Here is a 16,881-nt window from a genome sequence, read left to right on the forward strand (position 1 = left end):
CTGTATACCTGTCGCAAGACCCACTGGTTGATTCTTATTTATGAAACCCTCTTAGGCCTCACTCCCACCTATCTGAGATATCTACTTCAGCCCTCATCCTCCACATACAACACCCGTTCTGCCAGTCACATTCTGTTAAAGGTCCCCAAAGCACACACATCCCTGGGTCGCTCTTCTGTTCAGTTCGCTACAGCTAGCGACTGGAACGAGCTGCAACAAACACTCAAACTGGACAGTTTCATCTCCATCTCTTTATACAAAGACTCAATCACTCTTACTGACACTTGTGGCTGCTTCATGTGATGTATTGTTGTCTCTACCTTCTTGCCCTTTGTGCTGTTGTCTGTGCCCAATAATGTTTGCACCATGTTTTGTTCTGCTACAATATTGGTGTGCTGCAATGTTTGTGTTGCTACCACGTTGTTGTCATGTTGTGTTGCTACCATGCTGTGTTGTCATGTGTTGGTGCCATGCTATGTTGTTGTCTTAGGTCTCTCTTTATGTAGTGTTATGGTGTCTCTCTTGTCGAGATGTGTGTTTTGTCCTATATTTATAGATTTTTTTTATTTTTTAAATCCCCCGTTGCCTTTTGGTAGGCCGTCATTGTAAATAGGAATTTGTTCTTAACTGAGTTGCCTAGTTAAAAAAGGTTAAAAAACAACAACTTTGCATCTGCACTGTTCTTCAAATACATGTTTTTGTCAAATTGTTGTGCATAGAGTTGTATTGTTTGTTTAACTTTGCAATGTTCGGTTTTTGTTTGGCATACATTTGAACCAGTTACCTGTGGGAATTGGCCTATATGGATAGGGCTCAACTTAAATGTGTCTTACAGAATAAATATGGAAAGAATATGCATAACCATGGTAGCAATTGAAAGGGAACCATTTGGAAATTATGGGGAAATGAATAGACTAAAGGTGAGGACACAACAGTTCACCTGACAAGACTGAATCCAAACATTAGTGTTGATTTTACATTTACTGTACTTTTCACAGCATTTGTTTAACGAAATCTGAGAATACTAGAAATCTGAGAATACATAAGTATATGATCAGAATATTATTTGAACATTTGGGGTAGGTGCAACATAAGACGGTCAAACTGGTGTCTCCAAGTGGCCACACACCTCTCCAATATGTACACAGTTCCTAATTAATTTCAATGTACTTCTACAACTCAAAGAAAAGTCTTCAACTATAAGGTGCTTTTTGAGCTCTCCTAGATGTGCAGTCGAGGAACTAGAGCAAGAACATTTATAGTTGTTTTGTTTGGAACACAGCCCTGCATCCCCGCCATCAAACAATTATTGTTGTTTATGCAATCCAAAAAGGGTCCATTATAAATCGCAATCTGGGACGGGTGGGCATAATTTGAAAGCTTGTTCTAATGTCAACATGACTAGCTAAATTACCAAATACGATTTTACAGTGTTAGGCTTTCACAATGCAATTCAGGGAAACAGATTGTGATTTTGGTGCGCATAGAATGGAGTCATGGACTGCATTCAAATGTGTGGTCCGCAGCAAATTAGGGTCATTCTGTTCAGGACAACCCAGGGTATAACGCAATGTCATCTTGTAACTGTACATCAAACATGGTGTATATACAGCATGAGTTTTATCATATGGGGTAAAGCAAACATTTTGACAATATTAGCCCACACAGCTACAAGGATGCACTTTCATGCTAGGTTTAGGACCTCATATTGAAGCTTATAGAGACCCCAACTGATGTATAGAACAATCTTAAAAGGATCTACTTCAGTTTATATTTAAGCATCATAACCTTTAACACAATAAATTCATTTGACTTTGTGAAATTAATTTTTTGGGACCTAATCACTTTTTACATGTGGTTTCTTCCTTTAGGTCAGTTAGGATCATAACTTTAATATTACATATAAATTGTTCTATCAGCTTGTATTTCTTTCATCACAATCCCAGTGGGTCAGAAGTTTACATACACTCAATTCGTTTTTGGTAGCATTGCTTTTAAATTGTTTAACTTGGGTCAAACGTTTCAGGTAGCCTTCCACAAGCTTCCCACAATAAGTTGGGTGAATTTTGGACCATTCCTCCTGACAAAGCTGGTGTAATTGAGTCAGGTTTGTAGGCCTCCTTGCTCGCACATGCTTTTTCAGTTCTGCCCACACATTTTCTATAGGATTGAGGTCAGGGCTTTGTGATGGCCACTCCAATACCTTGACTTTGTTGTCCTTAAGCCATTTTGCTTGGGGTCATTGTCCATTTGGAAGACCCATTTGCGACCAAGCTTTAACTTCCTGACTGATGTCTTGAGATGATGCTTCAATATATCCACATAATTGTATTCTGATGCAGTCTATTGTGGGAAGTGCACCAGTCCCTCCTGAGGCAAAGCACCCCCACAACATGCTTCACAGTTGGGATGGTGATCTTCAGCTTGCAAGCCTCCCCCTTTTAACTCCAAACATAACGATGGTCGTTATGGCCAAACAGATCTATTTTTGTTTCATCAGACCAGAGGACATTTCTTTGTCCCCATGTGCAGTTGCAAACTGTAGTCTGGCTTTTTTAAGGTGGTTTTGGAGCAGTGGCTTCTTCCTTGCTGAGCGGCCTTTCAGGTTGTGTCAATATATGCCTCTTTTTACTGTGAATATAGATACTTTTGTACCTGTTTTCTCCAGCATCTTCACAAGGTCATTTGCTGTTCTGGGATTGATTTGCACTTTTCGCACCAAAGTACGTTCATCTCTAGGAGACAGAACGCGCCTCCTTCCTGAGCGGTATGATGGTTGCGGGTTCTCATGGTGTTTATACTTGCATACTATTGTTTGTACAGATGAATGTGGTACCTTCAGGCATTTGGAAATTGCTCCCAAGGATGAACCAGACTTGTGGAGGTCTACAATTTATTTTCTGAGGTCTTGGCTGTTTTCTTTTGATTTTTCCATGATGTCAAGCAGAGGCACAGAGTTTGAAGGTAGGCCTTGATATACATCCACAGGTTCACCTCCAATTGACTCAAATGATGTCAATTAGCCCACAAAGCCATGACATCATTTTCTGGAATTGTCCAAGCTGTTTAAAGGCACAGTCAACTTGGTGTATGTAAACTTCTGACCCACTGGAGTGGTGATACAGTGAATTGAATTATAAGTGATGTAATCTGTCTGTAAACAATTGTTGGAAGAATGACTTGTGTCATGCACAAAGTAGATGTCCTAACATACTTGCCAAAACTATAGTTTGTTAACAAGAAACTTGTGGAGTGGTTGAAAAACAAGTTTTAATGACTCCAACCTAAGTGTATGTAAACTTCCGACTTCAAGTGTATTTGGCTGTTTTTGCTGCATAACATTTCAAAGTTGTCACTTTCAGGTTTAGAAAAGGTGACTGCTAAATTTGAACTCCCACTCGTATAAACTGGTAGCATAGTTAGCATACAGAAATCGATGGTGGCAGTCAGTCGTTTTGAACTGTAATGCAGTTGATTGATCACTATGATATGAACATCAATTGGGGTTGACATCCATACAAAGCATTATACTCAGTGGGGAGATTCGGGCTAAAGATGCAGGTGGGAAAACTGTGCTGCCTTTTTATTTCATGCTATGTTGGCTGAGCTCCTATATCAAGCACCGGGAAACAGACTCCAACGTCTCACAAGAAGTAAGGTATTTTCGTTTAGCCAGTCGCTTGTAAATAGCTGGATGGCTATAGAAATTAGCCCTGAATCACTATGAGTGGTGCGGTGCAGTCCAGTTTAATGGAAGCATATGATAGCTCCCTGAAGCACAAGAAGTTTGAATGTTCGGACTTCTAAAGAGGCCGCATCTCTGTAAATGATGTAAACCAATCCAGACATTACATTGCCTATAAATCTGATTTTAGCTGACTGGGGAGGAGGTGTAGGTCGTCAACTGTAAGGCACTAAACTGTGGTTTTCAAGAGCTAATAGTTTCCTAGAAACAAGGGCTACTCAATTTGCCCCACTCTCACCTACTTGTATGTCTAGTGGTAGTGGGTTATATAGAAAGCACCCTCGAGACACCAAAGTTAGACAAATAAATGCTGGTATGCGTTACCAAATTACAGACCAGTATTTCACAAAATATCAACGTTTGCATCTCCGTAAATTGTACGGCTGGAAACTGACTCAGCATCTACGCACGAATATTTCATGGTAGCTTGATCTGTAGTACGGATTTAGTCATATTCTCCAAGCGAGGTGCGCTAGTTAACCAGCGCGGATGGGAGAGGAAGAAGGTGACGCTGAATTATCGAACGCTTACTTAGTTATCGGCTGGGGAGGCTTAAATCGAGACAACAACATCAAGCCCTAGCTAGCGAGGGGCGAAGATATTACATCTCATAAATACGTGAACATGTTGATGCATCCACTTTGAACATAAAGGCAGGTAAATATGTTATTTGTTGATACTATACACGTTTAAATAGGGGTGTTTTTTTTCCCCCCCGAAGGCATTTACCCGTATATTAACTAGCTAACGTTAGCCAGCTAGCTGCAAATGGATTTCGGTTGTGAAGATTAAGGAGTTGCCCGCTGATATATTTGGGAACTGAATACAAACGCAGTTTTGTGTGAAATGCACTTTTACGTACGGCTACAAGCCTCGTATAATGTTATCTAGCTATGTCTGCTAGCTATCTAACTATATTAGAAGGGTGTGTCTTGATTGATATGAAATTAAGGTTATGTAATTAATATTAGATGTTCTGCCCAGTTTTAGCTTGTTCTACTCGGCGCCATTAGCTTGCTTAGCTGTACGGGACTGATCGGTGTGTTTCGGGAGCAATCAGTAACGTTAAACGATGTTATTTTCAATTATTACCCGATGAGTATACTAACTAACACTTTTCATAGTTTACAAAGTGGTAACCTAGCGTAGAAAGACGACAAACTGTTGATAAGTCACTATCTCAGAGATGTGTTGGCCACTTCCCAAATGACCTGCAGTGCTAGCAGCAGCTCAGCTGCGATACTAGTAGCTAGTTTGCAAGTCTGAAACGATTTGAAACATTTTCCACGGTTGAAGCGACTCACGTTTTCACTGTCGCGAAGTATTTAACCACAGCTTGATTATACGTATTGTCCTCTTCGTACAGGTAGAGGTTTTTATAGGTAGCTAGCTGATGCCTTTCCCATACAACTTGACAGCAGGTGCCGCCTATAGAACCGCTAGCACGGAGAGGACGAGATTGAGCTAAATTAGCTCGCTACTGCAGTAGCTTGATGTGAGGCCTTCTGTAGCCAGTTGCCTTCGTCACAGAAGCTAGCTTTAGTTTGTCACTTTATGCTTACTTGTTAGCTAGCTAACTCATTAGACGCTATCGTCTAGTTGGTCTGTCACTGTTATCTAGCTAACGACTCAACTCTCTGGACATAAATTGAGAATAACAGGTTATGCGAGTAGCTAGCTAGTTAACAAGCAACATTGCGTAAAAATTCGTCTAGCAAACATGCCCAGCATTCATTGTCTATTTTCCTTGTCAAATGTCTACCAAAAGGGTTCAATGCAATGGTTCAATCACTATGTTGTCATTTGCAGCAATACTATTTATTTATAGCTAGCTAGTATCTTTAGCTATATTGTTTGAAGGATAACTATATTGTAAACAAAGACTCATAACACCACATGTTGTTGGCAACTTGTTAGGTGAAAACTGACTATAATATTTGGTAACTGTTTGTTCATAACAGAGTGGTATTTAGTGACTAACGTTAGTCGTTGTAGTGTAATGTTCTGTTTCTGTAGCTTTTCAATTTCTCCAAGTAGATTGGATAGAGACTCATCAACACTGACTCAAATAGTTATTTTTACTTTCAGATTGAAATTTGGTTTCCCAATTCAAACTAGCCACACTTGCTACCCCACTCCAAACAAAACCCCCCCTTTAAAATAAATCTGTGTTCACATGACTGAGATGGAAGAAGAATTGATTCTATTCAGTACTCTATTTCATAATTTGTGGTGGTGGATACAACTAAAGGGGCTTTCATTTCATTGATTGACCAGTGTTGTTACTGTAAGTAGACAATGATTGAACACTTGCTTATTGTTTCACTCTTTGCACAGGTGAAGAAACACACACATTCAGACATTTAGCCTATTCTACTCGTGTAAATTAGCCTAGTTTATTCTACAACTACTGTAAGAAGCTTTCTGGGCATTGGGAAAGTTGTTTTACTTTCTTTTTCTTTACATCTAATACTTTTTCATAATTTGAATGATGATTAACATGGATATTATAGGTAAACCACATGGTTTCAGTTGTACAACTGACTAAGTATCCCCCTTTCCTCCCTCTATTTCAATGCATCTCCTTTACTCTATGATGTGAATCAGTTTCCCAAGCTACATGGATTAGGAGAGGCATTTTGGCAGTCATTGATAAGTTTAAGTGCGTTGCCTGAGGAAACCATAGCTGCCTGACAATATTGCTGGCATTACCTGCTCTACACGAGTATCCACAACATCACAGGTCCCAAGGGGGGGAGAGGGAGGAAAGCTGGGCCTCAGGGTTATACAGAAACCTTCATGTATGCTATGAACTATTCAAATGCTACCAGTGAATACTGATATGATGATGAACTGGTACAAAGCTTAGGTTATGTAGCACCCTACAGTTGAATTTGTCCATTCAAAAAGCCCTATGAATCAGTCACGGTTTAGCCTTTACAGCTAATAGGCAAGGACCACATTTTGTCCAAAGCCATGGCCCTATAGTGTGTTTAGATGCAGGTCTTTTGGGCATTCACAGATGGTACAACATGGAAAGATGTGGTGTTCTCATCTTAAAACTCCATCTAGTATGTGATGTTTCCACCCGTATTGATTGTTTTATTGAATTCACTGCATGTGCTACTCCCATTTCTACTTCAGGCTGGAAATGTATGAAAGATGAGTAGCCTACGAACCTTTATAATATCTTATCTCAGACTTGTTTGGAGATGTCATGCCGATTTCTCCAGTCTTTCAGGCTTATCATAAAAAAATACATGTAATAGATAACTGATCACTGCAAATGTGTTTTCAAAAGTATTTGGCGAGATGTTCCGTAATGGATTCGGTTACACCTAATGGCTAATTTAGTATGTGTTTCATGTCTTTCAGATATCCAACTAAACCAAACAGGACTACTGCAGTACCTCGTCATTGTTGACACTGCCTCCACCATTGCCCCTTCTGCCGTGGCACTGGAACATGAAGAATGTCTGCTGTATTACCAAAGACTGACCAGAAGGAAGCAATGAGGGGCTTTGGGGGAAGTTGCCAAGCTGCATTGTGGATCCAGTAGCTGGGATTCAGAGTGCTTGTTGTGTATGAGTGTGTGTTTGTGTGTGCGTGGGTGCTTGCTAGCACAACCTGCCCCTTTCAGGCACGGACATGCTACTCTGATATTGGAGTTGGAGAAGAAAGGAGTCGACCTCCATAAACGAGGAGAAGAAGGAAGAGAAGAGCGCATGCAGTACAACATTGCCAGATATAAAAACTGTGTGTTTTGGCTGCAGTTTAACTCAGTGGACGTGGCTTTTAATACACTGCACATTTCTATACAACACCTTTCCTCTGTCTTTGTATCGCCTCCCTCCCCCCTAAGAGTCCTTGTTGTTTTGGCGCCTCTGTGATTTGCATGGCCGGGGAGTAATCGTGGAGAGGCCAGGGTATCACAAGCTTATGGATTTTGACAAGAAGGTGGGTAAGGGAGAGACGGAGGAAGGGAAAAATATGTCTAAGGCAGCTGGCAGCAGGACTGTCCGGGGTACAGGGACCAACTCTGGGGTTCTTATGGTTGGCCCAAACTTCCGTGTCGGGAAAAAAATCGGCTGTGGCAATTTTGGAGAACTGCGGCTGGGGAAAAACCTCTACACCAACGAATATGTGGCCATCAAATTGGTAAGGCCAACATGCTTGACTAAACAGCATGGCTGTGATGTGTTTCTGTTTGGATGCACTCCTACATTAATCATCCTCACCACTATTTTTTTGTAAATTATACCGTAGGCCTATATTTTGCCACCCTCTCCCATCTAACATTTCTCTTCACTACAACAACTAGTGCAGTTTGCCATTGGTTTTCGGCTTTGTGACAAATGTTTTAGTATTACTGTAGTTTGGCCAAGGTAATTAAATACAGTTTCCTAATAGCAGCAGAACACCCCATCCCTGATGACTTGATGACCTTTAAGAGACAGGAAACATTTGAGTGCTGACAATGTTTCTTCCCCCAACAGGCAAATATTTACATATCTGTAGCTTGGACCCATGCACTGTTAATAAGTCAGCCATGCTCCGTTTGTATTATATTAAAGAGAAGAAAGAAGAATCAACTGCCCAGGTCATGATATACTGTACACGTCATGACCTGGGAAGTTGATTCTTCTTCCTTCTCTTTAATATAATACAAACTGAGCCACACACAGCAGAGCTCTTGCCTTTTTAGCTCAAAAGTGAAATAGAAACTGAAGAGGTTGCAAGTCAAGATTTTAGTTCTGAAGCACGCAGAGGGTTGGTCTGGGAAACCACATGAAACGGCAAGGCTTGTTTATTTTCAGATTGGTGAAGGGAGGCCCAGACAGAAACTGAGCTTCCTCTGCAAAATACTTAAGTTTCTGTTTTCCTCCTCCAGTCATGTGTCAGTCCTACACAGAGGATCAGTGTATGCTTGAATGTCACCATAAACACTGGTATCTGTGTGTTTTATTGGGGTCGTTTGAAGTTGCCAATTAGAAATCTCCTGCAAAATGGCCTTGGTGTAACTCTGCACCTTACGAGAGAAGGTTGTCCTAGATAGTGTCTGAACGCTGCACTCGAGTGTGGGCTTGACGTCACTACCTACACAGCCACACTGGACGATGTATGATTATCTTTACATTGGATCTTCCGGGGAGGTCATGATCTCTGACTAGGCACATTGCTTTCAATGAGGTTAGCAAACCCGTCAGAGGTTAGCGCTGAATTTTAATCTCTACTCCTGAAGTCCTCTGTTACGCTGCTTCTCCTCTCTGTCTGTGAGGCATCCCATCAGTTTGGGGATTTTTTTGGGGTATTCTGCATAATGTCATTATTTCCGTGACATCACTGGATCTTTTGGCCCTGTTGCTCCGAGAGTATATTTTAAATGAACTAAAGAATTTGTTTCAATTGTAGTAGTTACTAGTTAACTACTCCCTCAACTCTCATAATTAGGGCAATGGCATGGTGCCCTGTTTATTTGATCTCATCAGCTAGCTAGCAACCTGGACCTGTTCAGCCAGGCAACACTTAAAGGCATTACTGGGCATCTTAATTAACTAGGACTGACACAATTACCATATAACGGTGTTATAGTGACAGTTCTGGATGAAGACCGTCATGAACATTTAATAACCGTCCATCTTTTTCTTCTTCTGTGGAACGAATAGCTAGAAGAAGACTGGACAGCCGGGCATTTGCGCCGTTGAATCATTTTCTGCAATTAACATGGACTCTAAACAGCAGGATAACTTTATTGACCCTTGCTAAAACATGCAAGGTCTTGTGTAGCAAACAATGAATACAATGGGCTTGGGACCTTTAAACCCATTTTCTCACATCAGATAGCACGCGGCTGTCTTTACTGATCTGTCTGATAACACTCATGGGATAGCTAAAAATGCGTTTGGGTACAATCTGCTGTCCTAACATTTGAAAATGTTACCAAGATCGGCCACTGAACCTCCTTTCATCCTCAAAACATGCGAGTTAAATCTTACCATAAACAATAGAACTGTAATATTGATGGGTGTTTTTCATGAGCAATTCTTCACTACCTAATTCTACATCTAGCTAAGTTGTTTTGTGGTGGTGGAATGAGAATCAGTATTTATGAAATTTGAAATGTGCATGAAAAGTAGCTAGATAGTGTCTGCCATCTGGCTGAGCCAATCAATCCATATGAAACGCAAGGCAGGGAGGGATGCTAACATCGACAGTACACACATTTAATGCTGAATACTCCCTCTAACTAGCTAGTGTAGAAAAGTTCTAGCTAATGCACAAATTAGTTTTCATTATTGATTGGGGCGGGGGTCGATAGTTACATATCGGGATATTATTTTTACGATTCGTCGTTTTGGCTATAGCAATGTTTTTTGCGCTACTTGGCTGCACCTGCCCCCAAAACTCCAGTATTTTTCCATCATAGCTTTTTCTCCATCTCCTTTTTAAATTGGGAGCCAATTTGCTTTCAGCACTTTTATTTCCATGACTGATCAAAGCCATGAGAAAACAAGTTATCTCCTGTCCCTCTGCAGCAGATATATGGTGAGCAATATGTTTGGAATAAAGAATCACAATAAAATCACATGATCGGATCACAATGCAAATCGTATTGCCACCAAAGTATTGTGTTCAATTCTTATCTTGAGGTCCCTGAATTTCCAGCCCTTGTTTTCTTGATATCTTTTCTGCCTTTATTAGTGTGCAGATTTCTAGCATTACAGCACTGCTCTTTGCAACATCGGGTTGGCCAAATGTTACAAAGTAGTGAGGCACAGTGCCAGCAGTCAGTCCAGATACATGTCGATTTCTGAGTACAGTCCCCTAACTTTGGTGCCGTACAACTTAATCAACAAGCTGGTAGCTAGCTAGCATATGGCCATTCAAACCTTTTCATTCAAAAGTTTGCTCAGCTGATCAAGCATGGTTTGCTTTTTGCATGGTTAGCCAATGCGTCATAGCTACCGAGAGAGGAGTGATTTTAGAATTAGGAACTAGTGTTAGGCGGATGAGCAAAATCTACATTTTTAGAGATGTTCTACAAGACCGATCGGTTGAGGGATGAGTGTTGCATAGGAGTGACGCCATCTGAAGTGAGACAACCCTGGCTATTTGACTGGTAAACCCGTGGGTACACTCGCAATGGCTGCCCGGTATTGTGATGCAATAATTTCCATGGTAATGTAGAAATTCATTCAAATGACATTAGAATGTATTTTTTTGTAATGTCAGTTGAATCAACATTTCAAAGCAGATATTGATGGGTACACTTCCTGCTTTTACTCCCTGCTTTGCTTCTAGGTCAAAAAATATACAGGTTTAGACAACGTTGACCAGCATAGTCCCATTGTTGTGAAGAGTAATGGGATATTAGCTTTGTTACTTTGAGTACACTTGCAATGACCGCCAGTCCACCCATTATACCATCATTGACTTGAATGGGGACGCCCGTTCTTTTCATTCTATTTCTATGGCAGCACATGCGTTCAGGAGCAGAGTAAAAAATTGTGTAAAATATTTTCTGCTTTAATCTTCAAACGGTTGGTTATTAAGCAGACCACGGTCATTTGGCTGACCACTTAGTCATCCAAAATTCCATGCCTGTCCCAACGCCTCACTGTTGTGATTTAGGACTTCTAAACCCTTTTAAACATTACGTGAGCTACTGACTTCTGGGATGTACCATTTTGGATTAATCTATTCCTACCTTGTCGGTTGGTATCAATGTGATTAACAGGGACTGAGCTAGAGCTATGTTTGTGAGACAAGGGCGGATCCCGAAGGGGCCCGGGGCCAGGAGCTGCAAACAATCAAAGCTACACTAAAATATGTGGACACCCCTTCAAATTAGTGGATTCAGTGACTTTCAACGTGGTACCATCATAGGATGCCACCTTTCCAACAAGTCAGTTTGTCAAATGTCTGCTCTGCTAGAGCTTCCCCGGTCAACTGTAAGTTCTGTTATTGTGAAGTGGAAAGGTCTAGGAGCAACAATGGCTCGGCCACACAAGCTTACAGAACGCAACCGCCGAGTGCTGAGGCGCGTAATAATCGCTTCATTGGTTGCAACACTCACTACCGAGTTCCAAACTGCCTCTGGAAGCAACGTCAGCATAAGAACTGTTCGTCAGGAGCTTCATGAAATGGGTTTCCATGGCTGAGCAGCCGCATGCAAGCCTAAGATCACCATGCGCCATGCCAAGTGTCGGCTGGAGTGGTGTAAAACTCACCCCCATTGGACTCTGGAGCAGTAGCGTGACGAATTACGCTTTACCATCTGGTAGTCCGACGGACAAATCTGGGTTTGGCGGATACCAGGAGAACGCTACCTGCCTCAATTCTTAGTGCCAACTAAAGTTTGGATGAGGAATAATAAAGGTCTGGGGCCGTTTTTCAATGTCCATTGAAGGGAGACTAACGCTACAGCATACAATGACGTGCTTCCAACTTTGTGGCAACAGTTTGGGGAAGGCCCTTTCCTGTTTCAGCATGACAATGCCCCTTTTGTACAAAGTGAGGTCCATACAGAAATGGTTTGTTGAGATCAGTGTGGAAGAACTTGACTGGCCTGCACAGGGCCCTGACCTCAACACCATCAAACACCTTTGGGATGAATTGGAACACCAACTGCGAGCCAGGTCTAATCGCCCAACATCAGTGCCTGACCTCATTAATGCTGTTGTAGCTGAGTGGATGCAAATCCCCGCAGCGATGTTCCAACATCTAGTGGAAAGCCTTCGTGGAAGAGTGGAGGCTGTTATAGCAGCAAAGGGGTACCTACTCGACAAGCAGGTGTCCACAGTGTATCTTTGAAAAGCTGAGACTCCCACGAGCATGTGTATTATGTTTTGCTTTATGACGCTCACAAGCTACACCAGTGGTTAGAAGGTAAAGGGTTTTACATAGAAGAGCATAGGGAATCCCAGGACGGTGTCTATAATAATGTAATAAGCTCACATAGTTGCTGTCAAACTCCACACAGTTGTCACTGACTAGTGGGATATTAATTTCCCACTAAGCAAGCAATTTATGTACTTACAGCATTCATCTAAATTAATTATCAGGTTTTTTGCTTCGGTGGACCTTTATTATTTGTCAATACAACTCATGAATGCAACTGTTTTATTTCATATTGTGTCTACTAGTAGCCCTGGTTGTCCTGAAAATAAAATTGTAAAACACTTAATTGTGAGGTTAAATATAAGGGCTGGACATGCAGATAAATGAAAAGCTGATAAATTTTTTTGCCGGGGTCTTGGGACTGATTGGGTTAACACTGCCAGGAATATGTTGTTTTCTCCTGTGAAATGTAGACTTTTATGTGCTGCTGGTTTGACTTGTGTCTTCTCCTCTGAGGCCCTGACCTCAGTTTGGGCATGAGTGGCGAGTGCTGCTTTAACTCTGCTGGCTGACCTCCAGTCTAGTGCAGCTGCCCACAGGTTTGTGCCTTCACCTCCCTGGTCACTCACTCAGGCAGACCCTGAATACCCAGTGAACGTTACAGCCCAGTCTAATATGGTTCCTGGGTTCCTGTGTTGTCAGGATTAATTTGCCTCTGTTCATTATGGACTGACAAGTGTCTTGTTTATTTTCTCTGCCTCGTACCAAGTTGCACGAGCAGGGTTCGTGCTATTGGGCGACGCCTGCACCTGGGACAAAGGTGAAGGCCAGTGTCACCCTTCCCAGACTTGTGAGAACAGAAAGATACGTATTAGTCACAGCCCTCTGTCAGAGTATCTGGAACTGCACTGCACGTTCATGGACAGAAGGAAAAAAAAGCAGAGCGAAATATTGCTGAGCGCTGAAAGGTCGTCTTTGTTAGCCAGCCTTGTCCACACACAGTGGGCTAGTCTTTGGTTCAGCTGTGCGCTCTCACACTGACAAACCCCTCAGTGATGGAAGCAGGAGCCCGCTCCTGTAAGTACACTGCAGGCTTACACATTGGGGGGGGGGGTCCCGAGCGTCCCGAGCGTCCCGAGCGTTAAAGAAACCAATTCTAACAGCTTTACGGTAATGGCAGCTCATAATTCCCATTCAAGCCATTTACTTGAAATATAGCCATACCATTTTTCCTCTGCTCTCCCGTGGACTAGGGACCTGGCAGTCAAGGTCATCACTGCCCTGGTGCCCCCTCAATAACCCCGCCGTGGATGTAGAGATGAGGGACCCCTGTTCCCTGTCACGCACACATACTCGTGCTTCGGGCGAGGACAGTAAATTGAAATTGGCTTCTATCCTTCCATAAGGAGCGGTAGTTGGTCTTTCATTTCTCTCCGTCATGTACAGTCATTTATTGACAGCTGGAGGTACGGTGGAAGGGGGTTGTTAAACGTACCACCTATGAGGCTTACACAGCGTTGTGTTCTACTACACAGCATTGTGTTCTACTACACAGCATTGTGTTCTACTACACAGCATTGTGTTCTACTACACAGCATTGTGTTCTACTACACAGCATTGTGTTCTACTACACAGCATTGTGTTCTACTACACAGCATTGTGTTCTACTACACAGCATTTGTGCAGTGGGGAAAAAGTACTCAATTGTCATACTTGAGTAAAAGTAAGTATATCTTAATAGAAAATGACTCAAGTGAGTCACCCAGTAAAATACTACTTGAAAAAAAGACAAAGTATTTTGGTTTAAAATATACTTATCAAAAGTAAATGGAATTGCTCAAATGTACTTAAGTATCAAAAGTATAAACCTTTTCAAATTCCTTATTTAGCAAACCAGACAGCATAATTATTTTAGTTTTTTGTACGGGTAGCCAGGGGCACACTCCAACACTCCGACAATTTACAAACGAAGCGTTTGTGTTTGAGTCTGCCAGATCAGAGGCATTAGGGATGACCAGGGATGTTCTCTAGATAAGTGCGCGTGTTACTTGGACCACTTTCCTGTCAAAATGCAATGAGTACTTTTGGGTGTCAGGGAAAATGTATGGAGTAAAAAATATATTTTCTTTAGGAATGTAGTAGAGTAACAGCAAAAGTTGTCAAAAATATAAATAGTAAAGTACAGACACCCCCCCCCAAAAAACTACTTAAGTAGTACTTTAAAGTATTTTTACTCAAGTACTTTACACCACTGGCATTGTGTTCTACTACTAGTGGGCTGGACCTGCTGTTGACTGAATGGACAGCTTCTGCTTTCACTAGCAATAACTTTGGATGTAATCATTAACTGATATGAATTGGTCCCCGGTTGAAATGTTTAAGATATGAGTTCATCGGTCCATGGGACCCCAAACCAATCTAAATGTAGCATGCATCGGTCAGGAAATAGATTTACATTTTACGGATCGCCGGTTCACTAATATTTGTTGCTCAAATGACTTTCTACCTTCCGAAAATACCTAATATTTTGTGATAACTGATTCCTCTCCCTTCAGTGTCGAACTAAGCATGTAATTGTGTTGACAGTCATTGATCTACAAGTCATTTAGCCTAGTCAAACTGCACACTCACCAACGAGAGGAAGGCCTATTCCTGATCTTGCACATCTGCTTGTCACCTCAATATAAGGCTTTATTAGTTGAGTGACCACCAATATAATTTGTACGGTGATTTTGATCAAATGCACTGTTAAATTGTTTTACCGGAATAAAAGTAGCCTAAACTACCGCCGGAGGCACAACTCTCATCGGGCGAGACATGCTGATCACGGCTTACATTCACAACTCTCATCGGGCGAGACATGCTGATCACGGCTTACATTCACAACTCTCATCGGGCGAGACATGCTGATCACGGCTTACATTCACAACTCTCATCGGGCGAGACATGCTGATCACGGCTTACATTCACAACTCTCATCGGGCGAGACATGCTGATCACGGCTTACATTCACAACTCTCACCGGGCGAGACATGCTGATCACGGCTTACATTCACAACTCTCACCGGGCGAGACATGCTGATCACGGCTTACATTCACAACTCTCACCGGGCGAGACATGCTGATCACGGCTTACATTCACAACTCTCATCGGGCGAGACATGCTGATCACGGCTTACATTCACAACTCTCATCGGGCGAGACATGCTGATCACGGCTTACATTCACAACTCTCATCGGGCGAGACATGCTGATCACGGCTTACATTCACAACTCTCACCGGGCGAGACATGATGATCACGGCTTACATTCACAACTCTCATCGGGCGAGACATGCTGATCACGGCTTACATTCACAACTCTCATCGGGCGAGACATGCCGATCACGGCTTACATTCACAACTCTCACCGGGCGAGACATGCTGATCACGGCTTACATTCACAACTCTCATCGGGCGAGACATGCTGATCACGGCTTACATTCACAACTCTCATCGGGCGAGACATGCTGATCACGGCTTACATTCACAACTCTCATCGGGCGAGACATGCTGATCACGGCTTACATTCACAACTCTCATCGGGCGAGACATGCTGATCACGGCTTACATTCACAACTCTCATCGGGCGAGACATGCTGATCACGGCTTACATTCACAACTCTCACCGGGCGAGACATGCTGATCACGGCTTACATTCACAACTCTCATCGGGCGAGACATGCTGATCACGGCTTACATTCAATTTGATTTTGATTGTTCAGGTTCACCATCAGTGACAGTTTTGTTAGTTTTCCTTAACTTTACAGGATAAAGTAGACCATTTCATAACGAGGACAGCGGGAGAAGAAGAGATGCTCACTCCCAACAGTCAACTTCCAGACAGTCTAAACAATTAAATTATGAGATTGGATGAAATCCAAAGTTTTGCTATATGTTCAAGTTTTGTCACGTGTACAAGTACAGTGAAATTCCTTTTTTGCAAGTCCTCCCAACAATGCACTAATCAATGCACTCGGTCAGAGCTCATTTTTAAAGATAAATATTGATATATTATTAGCTCTAACAGTTTTAATCTGCAAAAATGACAAACAGATTACTTTCCCTTATGGCTCAGCTCAGGTGCCGACATACAGAGAGCTCCAAAAGTATAGGGTTAAGTGACATTTTTAGCTTTGGCTCTGTACCCCCAGCACTTTGGATTTTAAATGATACACTGACTATGAGGTTAAAGTGCAGACTGTCGGCTTTAATTTGAGGGTATTTTAATCCATTTCAGGTGAACAGTTTTTGGAA

At 42.1% G+C, this 16,881-nt stretch overlaps 1 protein-coding gene across 7 annotated transcripts in view; it reads left to right on the plus strand.

The window, feature by feature from the left end:
• Nucleotides 1-3,499: 3,499 nt before the first annotated feature.
• The window catches only part of LOC124037731 (casein kinase I-like), a 44,249-nt gene continuing 30,867 nt past the window's right edge, over nt 3,500-16,881 (plus strand). The window contains exons 1-2 of one of the 7 annotated variants that reach the window (XM_046352730.1): nt 3,500-3,653; nt 7,121-7,903. In XM_046352730.1, the coding sequence (XP_046208686.1) occupies nt 7,685-7,903 (219 nt within the window). In that variant the 5' untranslated portion in view covers nt 3,500-3,653; nt 7,121-7,684. Of the gene's footprint in view, nt 3,659-4,075; nt 4,403-7,120; nt 7,904-16,881 lie in introns of those variants that run through there. The other 6 variants (XM_046352731.1, XM_046352733.1, XM_046352729.1 and 3 more) reach the window with 6 other exon arrangements.

Source organism: Oncorhynchus gorbuscha, linkage group LG06 (genome assembly GCF_021184085.1).
Source record: "Oncorhynchus gorbuscha isolate QuinsamMale2020 ecotype Even-year linkage group LG06, OgorEven_v1.0, whole genome shotgun sequence".
NCBI lineage: Eukaryota > Metazoa > Chordata > Actinopteri > Salmoniformes > Salmonidae > Oncorhynchus > Oncorhynchus gorbuscha.